The sequence below is a fragment of the Canis lupus genome, chromosome 24 (genome assembly GCF_003254725.2).
Source record: "Canis lupus dingo isolate Sandy chromosome 24, ASM325472v2, whole genome shotgun sequence".
In the NCBI taxonomy this organism is placed as follows: Eukaryota; Metazoa; Chordata; class Mammalia; order Carnivora; family Canidae; genus Canis; species Canis lupus.
The window spans coordinates 22,938,963-22,957,656 of NC_064266.1; the positions used below are offsets into that span (position 1 = coordinate 22,938,963).

General features: G+C 53.3%; 1 protein-coding gene across 2 annotated transcripts; it reads right to left on the bottom strand.

The window, feature by feature from the left end:
• Positions 1 to 1,064: 1,064 nt before the first annotated feature.
• Positions 1,065 to 10,702, bottom strand: E2F1 (E2F transcription factor 1). 2 transcript variants are annotated; one of them, XM_049100533.1, is made up of 8 exons: positions 10,301 to 10,702; positions 5,164 to 5,254; positions 4,564 to 4,783; positions 3,414 to 3,566; positions 2,825 to 2,939; positions 2,508 to 2,730; positions 2,197 to 2,382; positions 1,065 to 1,721 (listed from the first exon to the last, which is right to left on the bottom strand). In XM_049100533.1, the coding sequence occupies exons 1-8, from the start codon at positions 10,559 to 10,561 to the stop codon at positions 1,603 to 1,605; spliced, it is 1,368 nt and encodes a 455-aa protein (XP_048956490.1). In that variant the 5' UTR covers positions 10,562 to 10,702; the 3' UTR covers positions 1,065 to 1,602. The 2 variants fall into 2 exon arrangements, with proteins under 2 accessions (XP_048956490.1, XP_025325538.1); XM_025469753.3 differs by having other exon boundaries at positions 1,065 to 2,382; positions 10,301 to 10,701.
• Positions 10,703 to 18,694: the final 7,992 nt, after the last annotated feature.

Consider the following 18,694-nt stretch of genomic DNA (forward strand, 5'->3'; position numbering starts at 1 on the left):
CGCTCCGGGACCAGAGGCTCCGCCCGGGGGCCAGTTCTGGGGGCCAGTTCTGGCTCGGACGGGCCTGGGAGGGCTGGGAGTACTACACAGCCGGGAACAGGGCGGAGGGGCCGCATGTGCCCAAGGGCAGGTCCCCACCACCGGGCCAGAGGGACACCCGGGGGCAAGGCCTGCAAGGGACTAACTTTTCTGCAAAATGGGAGCAATCCTAGAGACCATAAAGGATTATTGCGGGGACTCACCCCACTGACTGCAGAGGGCTTAAAATAGAAACTGGCCCACAGAAAGCGCACCTAGGGGCTAAACAGGTCTGCGTGGACTGCCTCCCAGACCCCTCCAAACTCAACACTGCCCTTTCCCCTCCCCTCTGCCATTCCGGCCCCCTCTTCAATTCATCTTCTTCCAACACCAGCCAAAGGGAGCGTTTAAAATAAGAAACCGGAGATCACTGCTGAGCCTCGGCAGGTCGCTCCTGGTCCCCTGAACACAGCCCCAAACTTAATATTCTCCACTCTGGCCCTCCCCTTGGGACCCCACACTGGTGCCCTGCTCGCTCCTGCCTTTGCCCACACCACTTTTGTCTGCTAGGGGTGTTCGTATTGTCCTCCTTTAACTTTCCTACAGCTCCCAGCTCACACATCACCTCTTCTAGGAAGCCCTCTGATTTTCTCATTCATCTAAATCTCCTCCAGTCAACCCTGAAAGCCCCAGGAGGAACTTGTGGCCCCAGAACCTGAAAGAACCTGATAGAGAATCATCCTGTTGTAATTATTTGTTGCAGGTTACAAATGCCCAGAAACACCTGGAAGGAACACAGCAATCCGAGTGGCCTCTCTGGGGCTGGGGAAAGGAGGGGAGTTCACTTACGACTTCATTGGATTGTTTTTTAAGTTAGGAGAAACACGGTGACGAAGCCTACCTTTCTTTGTGGCTGTGAGGCTCAAGTGGAATGAAACCAAACAGGGGCAAGGAGAAGGGAAGCAGACAAGGGGTGTTTTCCCAGCAACTTTGACCTCTCCCATCCCGGGATTTGCTCCCAGCACAGTCCCAATACCCAGCCCAAACACCATCAAAATATTTATTAAAACCAAAGCAGGAGGGAACAGAGCGGTTAGGAAGGCAAATCAAAGTGCAGATTGGAGGGTGGGGCAGAGCAACGAGTGGGGCAGAGCAACGAGCGGGACAGAGGGCCCCCCCTCCCCGCAGTCTGGGCCAGGGGAAGCCCTTCAGCCACCCCTCCTACCCACCCGGTCAGTGAAGGTCCCCCACTCACCTCTCGCATCTCACATCCATCCTGGGGGGCAGTTGGGGCCCTGTAGTGACCCCAGGGGAGGGACCACCCCCTTGATCCACCCATGGCTGTTAGTCAGTCGGTCCGTCCGTCTGGCTCCCTCCCTCACTTTCCCAATAAATAAACCGCTCAGGCCTCAGCTCCTTCGGAGGAGGGCAAAGAATAGCTCAGGGACCCCTGCCCTGCTCAGGGCTATAGGGAGTTGGGGCAACAGCCCCACATCCCTCCTACCCTTTGCTGGTGCCCCAGGCTTGCCAAAGAGGCCTCGATAAATAAATAACGCTCCATTAAAGCTTCGATCAGAAAAACCTTTAAGACGACAGAAGTGCTCTCGCTGTCCTGCAAACAAGCAGGCCAAGGCCTCGCCACCTGGCCTGGTCAGCGCACAGGATTCTGGGGGCAGGTGGCCACCCTGGGCCTCGTGGGGCCCCTGGAGCAAGGAGACCAAAAGTGCAGTTAGAGCCCCCACCACGCGCACACATGGACTCATGCACACACACGTGGACACACTGGGGCGTGTTTTCAGTGCACGCACAGATGTGTTCACCTTCATTCCCCGGTACATGCACACACACATGCTCACACACCATTCACCCCGTGTAACACACATGTTGGGTGTTGGGTGCATGCACATACACACCACAAACAGAATCCTTCCCTTCCTGGCTTGCTTAGCCTCCTGGCAGTAGCCAGGCTCCAGAGCAAGAAAGCTTCTGGAGATAGGGGAGAGGGGTATAAATTAAATGTTTCCAATTGGGCTGGGAGGACGGCCAGGGGTAGGGGGCTCCAGGGCTGCAGAGACAGGGTGGGCATCTCAGGAGGCCCTGGTCCCCCTAAGCCCCATCAGAAATCCAGAGGGGTAAGGTCCCCAAAGTCACAGTCGAAGAGGTCTCTGATGCCCTCACCCTCCTCAAGGCCAAAGTGGTAGTCGAGAGCCTCGTGGGGTGGGGACAGGCTGATGAACTCCTCAGGGAGGAGGCCGGAAAAATCCTCCCGTGCATGTTCCAGGAGCGAGTCGGCCGCCACCAGCGGGGACAGGCGGTCCTCGTCCACGGGGGCCCGCAGGCCACCCATCCGGGAAAGCAGAGGTTCTGGGGAGATGGGGGAGCATCACAGGCCGGGGATGGCCCACAGGGAGGGCAGAGGGGGTATCCTGCCGGCCCACCCAGCTGGGAGAGGGACCCTGACCCACCCCACCCACCCTCCCTTCACCCACCTTGCTCCAGGCTGAGCAGGGACTGGCTGGGATCCGAAGCAGGGGATGAGGGGGGAGATGATGGTGGTGGCACTGTGGTGGCAGGGTCAACTGGCCTGTCTTCCTCCCCAGAAGCTGTCCCCTGGGATGGGGTCTTCCCAGGGCTGATCCCGCCTGCACTCTCCTCAGGGCACAGGAAAACGTCAATGGGGCCTTGTTTGCTCTTAAGGGAGATCTGAAAGGTCTGGGTGGAGGCAGCAAGCAGGGTAAATTGAGGCTCGGCTGACCACCAACCCCACCCAGCCTGTCCTGGTCAGGTCTGGAGTCCTGGGTCTCACCTCTGAGGAGTCTATGGCTTGGAGCTGGGTCTCAGGAGGGGCCTTGATCACCATGACCATCTGCTCTGCAGGGTCTGCGATGCTACGAAGGTCCTGGCAGGTCACGTAGGCCAGGGTTGGTAGAGTCAAGGACCACATGACCTTTGACCTCTGGGGTCACCCACCCAGAGTTCATAAGAGAGTTATGAGATTACTTAAAAATAAATTTTTTAAAAAAAAAGTGTTTTCTATTTTTTATGAATGAAAGACAAATAAGAACTTAGATCTCTAACCTTGAAGCCACTGCCATGTACCAAATCACTACCAAATAAATGTTTGCTATTGCTGGTACTAGCTTTTCTAGTTTGAATCTCTGCTGTTTGGGGATTGATTACTTTCCCCTCTTACAGATAAAGCTGATGCTCGGAGAGGTTATGTAACTTGTCCAGCCTAACACGGAATAAGTGCTCAGCCCAGAACTGGCACCAAAGCCAGAGCACCACCTCTTCCCCAAATTCAGAGCCTAGAGTAGACTTGTTAGTCCCACTTGGATGGGGCCCCACCCGCCCATCCTGTCCTCCATGGCAGCCGGCTGACAGCCCAAGGATATCGCTGGCTGTCGGAGTCCTCAGCGAGCAGCCGCAGTTGTGTGGTGCAGATATGGATCAGGTGGTCCAGCTGCCGCTCACTCTCCTGCAGCTGCCGGAGGTCCTGAGTCAGTCCTTCAAGCCGCCCACTGATCCCCACTGCTGCATGGCTGCCTCTGCAGGACGCAAAGGGAAAGTTTGCAGTTCTTGGCTCAGCCCTAACCCTCAGCACCCAATCTGCTGCTGCCTGTTCTGTGAGACCCACACAAGCCCTTGTGCTTCTCTGGGTGTAACTCCTGGGCTGGGAAACAGCAGAGGGCTGAAGCGGGCCTCCAAGTCAGGCTGGCCAGGGTCTGAAGTCGGGCCTGAAAGACCCCTCACGGAGGGCTGGGTAAGTGGGTGATGGCACAGGTGTGCCATGGAATCCTATAAGTTTGTATAAAAGGACGAGAATGTATCAGATGTACAGACACGGATGTACTTCCAGTATGTGTTGTCAAGTAAAAAGGGGGAAAAAAAAGGATGCAGAATGGAATGATGTACCAAAAGCTGAAAAGGAAAATGTGTCAGGGCAGTGGCATGGCTAAAGGAGGTGAGAGGGGAAAAATAAAAAAAGAATTAACAAGATTAGGGGTGCCTGGGTGGCTCAGTCGGTTGAGCGTCTGCCTTGGGCTCGGATCATGATCCCAGGGTCCTGAGATGGAGACCCACACCCTGCTCAGCAGGAAGCCTGCTTCTCCCTCTCCCTCTGCCTGCTGCTCCCCCTGCTTGTGCTCTGTCAAATAAAGTCTTTCCAAAAAAATTAACAAGAATTAACAATCCTACTGAGGGTGACAGAGGGCATAAGAGCCATCACCTAAGAGGTGATGAGCTAAGAGGGATGGGCAACAGCTGGGAAGGGCACAGGGAACTTTCTGTGGTGCCGGACATGTTCTTTATCCTGATCTGGATGGTGACTCCCCAGACGAAGAAATACACGAGGGTGCGTTGAGCTGCGTATGTGAAATCTGTGGAAACTTCCTCAGAGAAGCCACCTCCCCCTCCGAGCCTCAGTTTCCCCAGCTAGACGATGAGGATGCGGACAGCCACGGTGGGGATCACTATCAGCTCCTCCATGCTGGCCTGGCCCCAGGCCTTAGCCTCCGCCTGCCCTCCTGAAGGGCTGGTACCTACAGCCACTGGATGTGGTTCTTAGACTTCTTGGCAATGAGCTGGATGCCCTCGAGGACGTTGGTGATGTCATAGATGCGCCGTTTCTGCACCTTCAACACCTCAGCCGCCCAGTTCAGATCAACAACGCCATCAGCCGAGCGGCTCAGCAGCTCCAGGAAGCGTTTTGTGGTCAGATTCAGTGAGGTCTCATAGCGTGACTTCTCCCCTGGGGATTTCACACCTAGGGGTCCAGGCAAGGAGGGTTCCCTCAGTACCACCCCCACACCTAGGTGGGCTAGCCTTCCTGGCAGTGCAGGACAGGGCCGAAAGATGGGAGTGGGATGGGCAGATGGCTCCTTCCCCTTGGCAAAACCAACCATGAGGGCCTGGGGCTGCTGCCTGCCAACCACGAGACATTCCTCTTCTGGCTGGGGAACTCCCCACCCCCCAGGGCCTGGGGAAGCCATGCCAGGCAGCCACTCCAGCTGCCCCTCAGGGCCCCCAGAGGCCTGGCTCCAGTCCAGGCCTGACAGATCAGAGTTTACTCTGCAAGCATGTTTGTCCACACCCCCAACTTGGGCCCGGTCAGGGGGCCTGCCCCAGCCCCAGCTCTGTGGGTACCTTTTCCTGGGTGGCGGCCTCTGCCCCGGGCTGGCCCACTGCTCTCAGCCAGGTACTGATGGTCAGTTTCCAGGTCCAACCTCCGCTTTACCTGTGGCAGAAACAATGGGATGATATTTAATAACCAGGAGCGAGGCCACAAAGACTGGGCTCTGGGCTTGGTGCTCCTGGGTCACCCCTGCCCCACTTTCTCTATCATGTCGCCTATGTGTATGAGGGATGGGGAGATCCCAGGGGACACAGTCCTACCGCACAGGACAGATCAGTCAACCATGGGGCGCAGAAGACCTGAGTTTAAGTTCTAGCTCCACCAGTATTTCCCTGGGTGCCTATGGCAGTTTTAAAATCTGTCTGCAAATTTGATACTCTCCCTTTCAAAAAAGCAAAACAAAACAAAACAAAACAAAACAAAAAAATAGAGCCTAATTCTCCTCCCCTTAAATATGGACCAGATCTGGTAACTTGCTTCTCAAGAGCAGTAGGATGGAAGTGATGACAAGTCACTTCTCAGACTGGGTCAGAGCTGCACTGGAGCTTCCTCCTTGTTTTCTATAATGGACCACTCACTCTGGGGAGAGCCACTGCCATGTCACGCAAGCCTGAGTGGCAAGGCATTGAGGCCTTGTCCAGTAGCAACATCAGTCTTAGAAACAAGTCCTTCAACCCTGGTCACGCCTTCTGATGACTGCAGCCTCGCCCAACATTTTGGCTTACGATCTCAGCAGAGATCCTGCGCCAGAAGCACTGAGCAGTCTCCTCTGAATTCCTGCCCCACCAAAATCTGTGTGATAATAATTGTTTGTTATTGGGGTTTATTTTTTTTTTTAAGATTTTATTTTATTTACTCATGAGAGATACAGAGCGAGAGAGAGGCAGAGACACAGGCAGAGGAAGAAGCAGGCTCCATGCAGGGAGCCTGACATGAGACTCGATCCCAGGTCTCCAGGATCACGCCCTGGGCTGCAGGCGGCGCTAAACCGCTGACGCCACGGGGGCTACCCTTTTTTATTGTTTTTAATTTCAATGCCAGTATATTAACACACAGTGCTGTATTAAGGACTTGTTGTTTTAAGCCATTAGGATACAGGTCCCTTGGGCAAGTTACCTTCTCTCTCTGGATTCTGTGAACATGGTGGCAGCTAGTACTCACCACGTTTTGCACGTTAGTTCATTCCGTCCTATGGACTAGCAGCACAATAATGGCTCCACTTTATGGATAAAGTAACTGAAGCCCAGAGAGGCCCAAGTCAGACAGCCAGGAAGCAGCCAAGCCAGGATTCCTGTCCAGAACACCCTCTGACTTAGTCACACACACGGGAGGATGGAGACTGCCCCAGAATATCTCAGGCATCTCAGGCCCATCCTGACCCACCCCAGTCCTCCCCCACCCACGGGGTTTCCCAAGCTAGACCCTCACTGGGCAGCCATCTGGTAGCCTTTGAGAAACCTCTCGCCACAGCCACTATCTCCTCCCATTTGGACCACTCAGCCAACTCCCTGCCTCCACCTATCCTTCTCCACCCTAGTGCCCTCCTCTGCCACTTCTCCACGTAAACTTCTGCTCAGACGTGTTTTCTCACAAACTTGTGCCTCCAAGTGTTAGCCTGAGCCGTTTCCCTCCCATGAATGCCCCACCTGCCTTCACACCAACTCTTACACCTCTGCGGGAAGGCACCTTACTCCTTACTTAGGTCTTCTCATCCTGCAAGAGACCAGGCCAAAATGCCTCAAACCTGACCTTTCCCCACAATATCTCTTGCAACCAACTTCTGGAGATGTATTTGTCTCACCCAGAAGGCAGTGCCCCGAGGCAGGCGCTGGACCGGAATTATGGAATCATCACTGTTCGCAGGGCCTGGTGTTAACTCCCGTCTGCTGTGTGAACCTCTGCACGTGCCAACGAGCCCTCACTCTCATCGCACACTCATGGATGCCCTCAGGTGCCCCGGGGATAGAAGTGCTCACACATGTCGAGTGTCTCTTGTGTACCGAGCCCTGCTAAATAATGGCTTTACCTGCATCCAGTCATCAAACCCTCTGCCCAGACCTTGCAACAGATGCCATGATGACCTCTACTTTCCAAGAGGCCTGACAATGAGAGATAGGGCCAGGATGTGAGCCCTAATGGGCTGACCCAGAGCCCATATTCCTACCTACTACGTGTCCTGCTTCCCTGCAGCTTCGTCCAGAGACCAGCCCCCAAAAGCCATGTGTGTCTCCTCTCCGGCCTTACCCCTTAGGCCTGAACCTAGCATCCTCCTGCCAATTGCACCCCTCATCTCCCTGCTCCTCAGGCCCATGCCCACCGTGATGACAGGTCAATGCCACACCCTAAAGCAAGGGCTCAAGCAGGTCTCCATTTCAGCCACCACACTCTAGAGCTTGGCACAGGAACCTAAAAAGGCAGAGGTGAAGACACACAGAACATTGTGGTGAAAAAATGTGGACATCTCCAACATCTATGGAAGGGGAGCCACAAAAAGTGTGGCTCATCCAGTCCCTGGAATACCACGTAGCTGTCAAGGACTAATGAAGGGTGACACAGAATCCTCTTAAAGACATAATGACAAGAAAAATATCATCAGAGGGCAATGCATTTATATGATCCCTTTTTGGATTAAAAACATGAAACATTTTTCTCTGGTTCAGTGTCTAATATTCTAGAATCCATTCTAGGGGTAACCTCTGTATGGTATGTGGGTGGAGGACAACCATGGGGGGACTGTTACTATATCTATAAAATGGGGATGATCTACTGTTTGAACATAGAAACAAAGGAAAAACTACAATTTTTAAAATTTAAGGGGAAAATAAGCTGTCACAACCATCTTTTTTAAAAAAAAACAGGCTTAGGAAAAGAAAACAGGAGGAAAAATGAATGGTGTTGGCATCCTTCAACTTTTTAGCCTCTTAACTTTTTCTATAGTAAATGTTTTAATTTGCTTTTTAACAGCTATGACAACAGGATAGAGGTGGACAGGAAGTGCCAGGAGGAATGGCTGAGTTGTAGAGTCTTGCATGCTAGAGGTGCTCAATGAATGCTCACTGATGCAGAAGCTGAACCCGTAGCTTGTTTCAAAGACTGCCTCACACAAATGTCAGTGCAGAGGGTCAGAGGAGGCCACAGCTCAATCGGCCAGTGGCTGACCAGAGGTACAAGAGTGGAGAGTCTTGGAGGGGGTGTTTCTGGACTTCAGCTCTGGGGTGGTGCCAGCCCTCACCCCCACCCACCGGCAGAAAATGGATACTAGTGCTTCAAAGCTGTGAGGGCAGAGGCTCCTTCTTTGCCCATTGTCTAGTACCTTTTGGGCAGTTCACTAACTCAACAGTAGAATGGATGGAATGCTCAGGCCCACAAGGCTGCCCCTGACACTGCTGGGGGTGGGGTGGGTACATTTCCTCAGCCCAGTCTCTGGCAGCCCTCTGGGCCTGGAGCTCAGCTTCTACAGCCCCAGGTCGGCTAAGTACTTGTCAGTCAGCTAAATGCAGTTTTCAGGTCCAAGCCCCAGGCTGGCACCTGCAGAGAAAAAAGGCCCCTGGGATAGAGGTGACCCACCCTTAGTACAATCCTCCTCCCTTTACCCATCAGAAGGGTTCCTAACTTCCTTCAACCTGTATTATTAACATTTCTAGGAGGCAAGGCATCCCAGTGGCTAACTAGTTAACAGCTCAGGAAGTCTGGACTGGTCCCACCATTCCACTAGCTGAATGACCTATCATCTCTAGGTCTCAGCTTCCCTATCTGTAAAAGGGGATGGTTGTTGAGAGAGTTAACTGGGTGAAGTGCTTGGCACACAGCCTGACATATAAAACAGTCTCAAAACAATGGTGGCTCCTATTGTTATTATTATTAGCGTCTTGGTGATTCCGGAAGGAAGGCAGAGCTAGGCTGGGCGAGGGGCCAAGGGAGTTAGGGGAGACTTGCCGGGATGCCTCAGGGACCAGCTGCCACCCAGGCCCCCATAAGCAGTTGGATAGCTTCCACCTCCTTGCCCGGGCTCTGCTTCACCCCTCCTACTTGCTCCAGGCCCCCTGCTGAGACCCCCTCCTGCCTGGCTGGCCTGGCCCCTGCCCCCTGCCAGCAGCCTTCCATGCCCCACCTTCACCCACAGGCCCTGACAGTCAAGCTGGTCTCCACGCCCAGTCCTGCAGCTCACAGGTCCAAGCTCCAGGCCTCTAGGCCCTGCTCTCCAGTAATTAAGCAATCTTTTCTGGGGCCCCCAGTCCAAGTTGCTCCTGAGCCTCTTGCTGCTCAGGGAGCACTTTATCAAGGCATCTCCCTGGAATATTTACTCTCTCCTGGCACTGGGGGCCTCCACTCCAGCTCCCAGAGGCCCAGCCCACCCATTACTTCCCTGGGGGCCTAGGGGTCTGCCTGCCTGATTAATGAGGCTCCATGGCAACCAGGGCCTGTGAGGGTGGAGGGTGGCAGATGGAAGGACAGGCAGAGGGAGGGGATCAGCAGCTGGCCCAGCCACCCCGCCCCTGCAGAGAAGGCCTCCCAGCCAGGAGGCCTGTCCCCAGAGGCCCAGAGGCCCAGGCCTGCACCTGGCAGTGGAGCATCTAGGCAGGAAGGAGGGTCTCCTCAATGACTCTTTCAGCAGTCTGGCCCCAGGATAGCCCCCTCGACCTCCTCAAGGGGCCCTGTCCACTACCCTGCCACGAGTTCTGGTCTGGAGCCAGCAGGCCTCAGTTCAAATCCCAGCCCCACCACTTGCAGCCGTATGACCGGGGGCAAGTCACTTCCCCTCTCCGGGCCTCCGTTCAGATGGGCACAGTGACAACACTGAGCTCACAGCATGGTTGTGAGTTCTGGCTCGAAGTTCGCCAGAGACCTGGCATGCAGGCAACACCAGCTGAATACACGTGGGCTATTATTACCACTGAGTCTGACCCTCGAGCGGCTCGGGGAAAGCCGAGGCCCAGAGCAGAGGAGCAAACAGCGACTGGCCCGAGGTCACCCCGCATCCCGGGGCGGGGCCCGGAGGCCCAACCCAGGCTCGACCCCGCCCAGCCCGGGAGCCTCGGCCCACCCCCTCCCCCCGCCCCCGTTGCCTCCGGGCCAAAAACCGCGCCCCGACCGGGTCTGCACGGGGGTCCAGACGTGCACTCGGCCCTGTGTCCCTGGTGTCCGTACCGGCGGGCGGCCGAGCGCAGGGCGCGGCGCGCTGGGTGTGGGCCGGGGCGCCTGCGGCGTGGCGAAGAGCAGCAGGTCGGGGTCGCGGGGGCCAGCGGCCGGCGCGGCCGGGCCGGCGGGGGCCGGCGGGGCGCTGGCGTCCTGCGCCGTGGAGATGATGACGATCTGCGAGGAGTCGAGCAGCCGCAGCGCGCCGGCCCCGAGCAGGGCCTCCAGCGCCGGCGCGCATGGGCCGCCTGCGGGGGCCCCGGCCACGGCCATGGCGCTCACGGCCCGCGCGGCCCGGGTGGCAGGCGGCGGCGGCGGCGCGGGCCCATGGCGGCAGGCCGCGGCGAGGGCTCGATCCCGCTCCGCCCCCGGCCGCCGCTGCCTGCAAAGTCCCGGCCACTTTTACGCGCCAAATCCTTTTTGCCGCGAAAGAGCCACGAGCCGCCGAGCGCTCTGACCATTGGCTGTCGGGCCCGTGACGTAGGCGACGGCGACGGGGTCCATTGGCTGCAGCGTGCCGGACCGGCGGCGGTGGGCGGGACGGGGCGTCGGCGCGAGGAGGCGCGGCCAATCGCGGGGCCGGGCGCGCGCAGGCTTTGTCGGGGCGGTGCCAGGAGCTCTCGCACTCCCCGCCCCCAGCCGGGACTGTCCCTACCCCGGGCGTGGTGGCGCGGCTCGCACCCCGACGCCCCGCGGACTCCGGGTCCCGGCATGTGGAGCCCTTTGGGTCAGTGTCCGTTCTGCGCTTCACACCGTATTCGGACCTCCCGTGACCCCCTAGACTCCGCCACCTGTAGCCCCAACAACCTTAGTCTGAATCACTTAGAAACTGCCCTTCCTTTTTTCTATGGTCAGGCCTGTCTCCAAAGCCCCAGCTGCCGCTCCCATCCTCAACTTGCCCCATCTATACCATTTACTTTCAAATCCTGCACCTGCCCTGTCCCTCTCACCCGGAGCCCCAGCAGAAGCGGGCTGTTAGAAAATGAGGAGGGACATCTGGCCCAATACAGCTTGGGGCTTTCCTGTAAGCCCCTTTTAGCTGGAATCTCTTCAATAGCCGATGCACAGCTTCTGCTTGAACTCATTTATTCACCCATTTATTCAACAAACGTTTTTGAGAGCCTGCTCTGTGCCCCATTCTTAGTTCAGACCTTGAAGAGCTCGGTCTTGTGAAAAGAGAAGGAGAGGAATAGAAGTAACGAATGCTTGGAATATGAGGAGGAATTTCCACCATTAACTCCACGTTAGAGTTCACAAAGGGAGGAGGTAAGGGTGCTGAGCATGAAAATGCAGTTAATCCGGAGGCCCTGGGACCTCTCCATCAGCCATTTCTCATTGCTCAGGTCAGCTGATTTGACCAATATTGTCCTCTCCTCTGTGCCAGGCCTTGTGCCAGCTTTGAGGGCAGAGACGTGAGACTTGATCATTTCTATGAACTTGCCTGCCATCTGGTGGAGATGACCCACGGGGGGGGGGGGGGGGGGAGGGAAGCTAATACACAAACAAGGATCAAATCCCTAAGCCCAGAATATACATGACTTCCTCCAGAGTCCTAATTACTCACTTCCTCCATTGCCCAGTGCTGCCTCTGTCCCAACACTGACCACACACTCAGTTTCTCCATCTGCCTCTCCTACTAGACTGGGAGCTCCAACAGGGCCTCCTCTCAACACTGGTAAGACCCAAAGCAGGTGCTGAGAAAGGTTAGGAATGGAACAGGCTGTTGCTTGAGGCTACCCAGAGTGCAGCAAGGAGACTCAGCTCTCCGAAAGGAGTCCTTGGTCCTTTGGCACTTGACTTCAGAATCACCTGAGTACTTGTTAACTTTGGGCCAATCCCTGCCTTACCAATTTAGAATCTGTAAGTGCCCAGGAATCTGTATTTTCACCAGCAATCCCCAACCTACCCCCACCCCCACGCCAGGTGATTTTAATGCAGGTTCACATTTAAGGACAAATAGTATATCAATATAACCAAAATGTGTGGTGCAGCCTTGAATTATCAGCCCCTTGGGCAGCCCTGGTGGCTCAGTGGTTTAGCGCCACCTTCAGCTCAGGGTGTGATCCTGGAGACCCGGAATCGAGTCCCAGGTCGGGCTCTCTGCATGGAGCCTGCTTCTTCCTCTGCCTGTGTCTCTGCCTCTATCTCTCTGTGTCTCATGAATAAATAAATAAAATCTTTAAAAAAAAAAAAAAAAGAATTATCAGCCCCTTGAGGACAATTCTCAATTCCAGTTTCCTCATCTGTAAAATGGGCACATTGTCCTGGCCTCTTCCTGAGTTGCCATCAGGATAAAAAACATAAGGAATCTGCTGAAAGTTCTATAAACAATGAGGTGGTTTAGGAAAGCAGCAGGAGTTTCCTAAGCAGTTTTTGAAATAACTCATTGTAGGGGGCTGCCTAGATGGCTCAGTCAGTTAAGCATCTGACTCTTGGTTGTGGTTCAGGTCATGATCTCAGCATGGTGAGATGGAGCCCTGTGTTGGGCTCTGCACTAGGTGTGGAACCTGTTTGGTATTCTCTCTCCCCTTCTCCCTCTGCCCCTCCCTGCCCCACTCACACTCTCTCTCTAAAAAAGGAAAGAAAGGAAGAAAGGAAGGGAAGGAGAAAGAACGACTTTGTTGTAAATCCTAGACTGTGTCAGCACTAGAAGGGACCATAGAGACTGTGTCTGCTTCTTGCTGTAGAGATGGGAAAATTGAGACTCATTCAGGAGTAGGGACTTGTGGGGTCATCCAGGGATAGAATCTGGCCTACACTGGATTCCCAGCCATGGGATCAACCTGCCCCCTTCTCCCTAGAGAAGCCACCATTATTGGAATGGTAGATCTCATTTGAAATAACAAAGCCAGACTCTAACAGAGAGTAAGAGAAGCCAGCAACATTCCCCTTCCAGATGGAGTTTCCTTTCTCTGTAACTTCCCGAAGGGTCTTAATAACAGTAGTATTTGCTTTGTAAAGCACTCTCATACCCACTAGTCATTCAACAAACGGTTATTGAGCACCTGTCTTCTGCCAAGCCCTGTACTGGTTGCTGGAGAAGGAACATTGCTGTTATTGCCCCATTTCATGATGAGGAAGCTGAGGCCCAAAGGCCATGAGCTTACCTAGCAGGTGAAAAGGCTATTATTCATGCTTGGTGAGGTCCAAGCCAGGGGTTTACCAAAGCCCTGCCCTCCACAAAGTGTTCAAGTACCCAGGCTCCCACAGGTGCCCTTCTTCCCACAATCCTTCTAGTCCTACTGCAGCGGAAAGGAGCGAAGACCAGAATTCCCAGTGTGAAATCAAGAAAGAGATAAGGGAAAAAAAAAAAAAAAAGAAAGAGATAAGGGGCTTCTGTATCTATTAATACCCACTTGAAAGCAGCAAAAGCCTGAAAGATGGGGCCCCTTGGCCTCAAGCCTGGGAGATACTGATAAGGCTGTTCTCAACATCAACAGTTCTCTTTAGGCTGGTAGGCTTCCAGAAAATCCACAATTACTGGGCAGCCACTTCCAGTGATGATCTCCTTTCAACCAATAATCCCCTAAGTGAAGCTTGTTTATCCACCCAGTGCAGGAAGAAGGAGGTTCAGAGAGGGGCACTCACAGCTCAAGGTCAGAGAGCAGAAATGAGATGGGAACTTAACCTGTTGCACTGTCAAACCCTAGGGCCTGCCCTTCATACCTCATCACTCCCTGTGAATACCCCAAGAGCCAGGCTCATGGCTGGGCTGTCAAGATTATAATGTGTGGTTTCCAAAGGATATTATGGTGGATAGTCGCTTAATTAGCAAGTGTTCACCCCCATCACCATTTCCACAAACATCTAACTCTAGAGGAGTCCAAAGGGGTGGAAGCTCCTGGACCCTTCGTCCTCAGTATAGAGACATCTTTCCCTTGAAATTTTCCAAGAGGCAGGATTGTGTCGAAGTGACAGGAAGAGCTCCTAAATTAAGTGGATATAAATGGGAACCTTGGTCTGTGTGACTGTGGACAAGTCAATTCATTTTCTTTTTTTTTTTTTTTAAGGTTATTTATTTATTCACACACACACACAGAGAGAGAGAGAGAGAGAGAGAGAGAGGCAGAAACATAGGTAAAGGGAGAAGCAGGCTCCATGCAGGGAGCCCCATGCAAGACTCGATCCTAGGTCTCCAGGATCACGTCCTGGGCGGAAGGCAGATGCTCAACCACAGAGCCACCCGGGCTGCCCAATCCCCCCATTTCTATTTTTTTTTCTTTTTTTTTTTTTAAGATTTTATTTATTTATTCGTGATAGTCACACAGAGAGAGACAGAGAGGCAGAGACACAGGCAAAGGGAGAAGCAGGCTCCATGCACTGGGAGCCCGACGTGGGACTCGATCCCGAGTCTCCAGGATCGCGCCCTGGGCCAAAGGCAGGCGCCAAACCGCTGTGCCACCCAGGGATCCCCCAATCCCCTTATTTCTTAAACCTCATTCAATCCACAGATATTTACTGAGCAATGGTGTCAGACATTGTGCTAGGTGTTGGGGAGATGGCTGGAAGCAAAACACACCCATCTCTGATACCTGGAGCTCACAGTCCAGTGGGAGAGTCAGAATTATTTCCATGAACCTGCACAATATGCTCATTAAGAAGTTTGACAAACAACACAAATAATTCAAGCTTATTTATTCCACATACACCACCTCATCTAAACGCACATTCTTAGGTTTTTCAAAAAAAATTTGGGGGGATGCCTGGGTGGCGCAGCGGTTTAGCACCTTCCTTCGGCCCAGGGCATGATCCTGGAGTCCTGGGATGGAGTCCCACGTTGGGCTCCCGGCATGGAGCCTGCTTCTCCCTCTGCCTGTGTCTCTGCCTCTCTCTCTGTGTGTGTCTCTCATGAATAAATAAATAAAATCTTTTTTAGGGGCTCCCTGGGTGGCTCAGCAGTTTCGCGCCTGCCTTTGGCTCAGGGCACGATCCTGGAGTCCCGGGATCAAGTCCCGTGGCTCCCGGCATGGAGCCTGCTTCTTCCCTCTGCCTGTGTCTCTGCCTCTCTCTCTCTCTCTCTTTGTGTCTATCATAAAAAAAATAAATCTTTAAAAAAAATCTTTTAAAAAATATTTTAAAAAATTAATTTAAAAAAGTAAAAATAAAAAAAAATTTTTAAATCTCCAAACATGAACATCCCATCATTATAAAGACTGCATAATTGGGAGAGATGATTCTGTGGTGACTTAATTTTATTAAGGGGCACAGAGACATCCATTGTTGAGTTCTGGCAGAGGGAGGTGGGGAGTTTTATGTCTGCAAAATCACATTTGTCTCGAATGATCCCTTGTTGCTACACTGAATTCCCTGACTGACGGTTTGCTGTCCCTGGAGATGTTCTGTCCCTGTGCCAGTTCTGGCTGCGTCTGAACACAGGGCTCTTCCCCATCTGAGAGGCCATCAAGCATAGGAGCGAGCCTTAGGAGTGAGGCTGACCCCAACCACATGGCATGGCTGGATGACCTCTAGTAGGTGATTTACGCTCTCCAAGAGCTTTGCTTGCCCCATCTATAGAACAAGGGGCAAAGCCTCCTTACAGGATGCATGTCAGGGTTAAATGAGAAAACAAGCAGATTTGCAAACTGTCCCACAGGTATCATTTAATTTGTCTGCAGAGTTTGGCTTGTGTGTGTGTGTGTGTGTGTGTGTGTGTGTGTGTTTTCTGAATTGTGAATTAGTTTCAAATTTTCTTAAATTGTGAAATGCTGTATCGAAATTCAAATATCCCACTTTCCTTTAAGACAGGAATATCTGGCAGTACTAGCCAGGCCGTCAGAGTGCTGAGCGGTTGCTGTGCCCTGTTTAGCCAGAGTCTTGACCTTCTAGGCCACCAGAGGCCCTGCCTGGCTCGCCTCACTCCGTGACCTTGCTTGCCCTGCCATTCCAGGCACCTGAATTTGCAATCCCCAACGCCTGTGCCTGGCCAGGGGTAAGCGCCCCACAAATGGTTACTACCGGCAATATTCTTAGCGCCGAAGAACTAACCAGCACCTTCACAGCTCCTCTGCATTGCAGGTAACTAAAGACGTGGGCATGGAAAAGGAGGAAAAGTGGGCATTCGTAGTGCCATGGGAGACATGGGGCATGGTGCCAGCCAACAGCTGCCTGACTGTGTGGCCTTGGCTAAGTCCTTGGCTACCAATCAGTCCATATGTTCAGTAGGGTATGGGCCAGAGGGTCCAGTCTAGTGTAAGTGGTCTCAGGTCGATAAGCCGTCCTCCTTCCCCCAAAACCCCGTTACTCACTGAACTCATGCTCTGGGGACCTCTCTTTTCACCAAGGCTCACCTGGTGCCACTTCCATTCTCTGCATCACCCCAACCTCTGAGATGGGATTCTGCTTTTCCAAGGAAAGGAGGAAAAACAGACATAGTAGCTGTGCTTGCCCAGACTAGGGCCCCAGAGTCAGTAAAGGACCCTTAGACCAGAGGAACTCTGTTTCAGCTATAAAGGGAGAATGATAACAATGTTTACCGGATAGGGTTGTGGGGACATGAAAGTGCTTAGAACAGTGCCTGGTGCAGAGAGAGCGCTCAGTAAATGTCAGCTGCTATTAGGAATCAAAGAGAAGTTACTGAAGCAGCTTGCTCACATCTCTTCTCCAGGCGGCGAGGAAGCAAGGAAAACTGTTCTAGAGAGGCTGCAGAAAAGATGAATTTTCATGAAGCAATCCTTGCACTGTCCCCCATCCCCTGGGCACGGGTAGACACAAAGATATGAAGAAAAATATGTTCAGAGAGCAATGAAGTGTGTAGATGAAGTGACCCCATATTCCATAGATTCTAAGACCATCCCCCCATTTTAATATCTCTGAAATTGAGGTCCATCAGACTACGGCATGTCCTAAATGTAGTTGGTAGCTCTTTTCTTTCTTAGGGGCTCAAAATAATGTTGTAGCTCATCTTTGATGGTGCCTTAGAGGTAATGAGACCTAGTGTATAAAATGCACCGGGCATGGTGCCTGCTATGTCACAAGCCCTCAGATTATTCTCATGAACTTCAGCATCACCAGCACATTCGAGGTTGGCCATGACAGCTTTTTCTTCCTTTTTCTCGTTTTCTCCCTGACACCTGCTGACCTGCATTTGGTCCCGGGGTTGACAGGCACATGGCAAATGCAGTTAGGGAGAGGAGGACAGAGGGTTCAGGATAGGAAGAGAAAGGCTTTTTATAATATATTAAGATATTCAGAGAGGAGGAGCCATGGATTTTTTTGTTGTTGTTAAAAAAAAAAAAAAAATCCCTGCTGGAAGCCGGAGTTATATATATGCCAAACAGGCCAGGAAACCCAGCAGGCCTCCTGGAGCTGGCAATGAACCGAATCAGGGGCATTGTGTCCAGGCCACTGGCTGGCTGAGGGGGCATTGTTAGGGCCTGGCCCTGTCTGGGAAGAGGGGGCTGGAGGGGGCAGGGGGAGTGTGTTCCCATGACTCCCTGGGGAGTAACAACAATTGGGGCCAGCTGGGAAGCCCGCATGCCAGGGGCCCCAGGGCTATAGGGGGCTGAAGCAGCAAGGGGGGGCAAGGTCAGGGCTTCCCTTTCTCAGGTGGGGGGGCGAGGCCTAAGGAGGGGGAACACGGGGGTCATTCACTACACCCCTCTTCCTCGCCGCCCCCAGCCCTGGGCCACAGAGTCTCTCCAAATTACACCCCATATGTGCCCACTTCGCTCTACCTCATAAGCCCACTCTGGTCCAGACAGCCATGTTCTCTCACACAGACCCCCGCATGGCTCCCTTACTGGATCCTTGCTGCCAGCCTGGCTCCCTACACCCTTCTCCACTTGTAGTGAGAAGAATCCTTCCAAAATGTAAAGCACATCACATCCCTCCCATGCTTAAACCTGCCAAAGGCTGCCCAGAACACTTAGAAGAAAACCCAAACTACTTACTCGGGCCCACAAAGCCTTCCTGATAGGCCCAGCCAGCTTCTTAGCCTCCATTTCCAGCCCTCCAGCACACCCCCACCCTGCACTCTGTCCCAGCCACACAGGCCTCCTGCCAGGCCCTGGAATGCTTTCAGCTGGTTCCCTCTGCACACTTTGCAGATCCTGTGCTGGAAACACCCTTCTTCTGTATCTTTGCATGACTCTCTCCTCTTCATGGGTCTCAGGGAGGCCTTTTCTGGAAAATAGACCCTCTTGTTCTCTCCCCTTCCAAGTCATTCTATTACAGTGCCCTGTACTACTGACTTCAGAGAACCCGTTATTCTCCAAAATTATCTTATTTTTGTATTCATGTGTCAGCCTTCCCAGGCTGGACTGTAAGTCTCTGGTGGGCAGGACCCGACTCTTTCATTGCTGGGTCCTAGCACCCGATATCACTGGTTGCTTGGTACTTCATAAGGACTCAGCTAATATCAGCCAGTATTTTTATTATTCCTGTGATCAGGGCATGACAGCTGCCATG

Excerpts from the sequence above, each read along its gene's own strand:
- E2F1 (XM_049100533.1), bottom strand. The coding sequence starts at position 10,561 with ATGGCCGTGGCCGGGGCCCCCGCAGGCGGCCCATGCGCGCCGGCGCTG. Across the intron at positions 2,731-2,824 it reads AAGCCATAGACTCCTCAGAG|ACCTTTCAGATCTCCCTTAA; the intron begins GTGAGACCCAGG and ends GCCTCCACCCAG. Across the intron at positions 1,722-2,196 it reads CCACTTTGGCCTTGAGGAGG|GGGCCCCACGAGGCCCAGGG; the intron begins GTGAGGGCATCA and ends TCCTTGCTCCAG.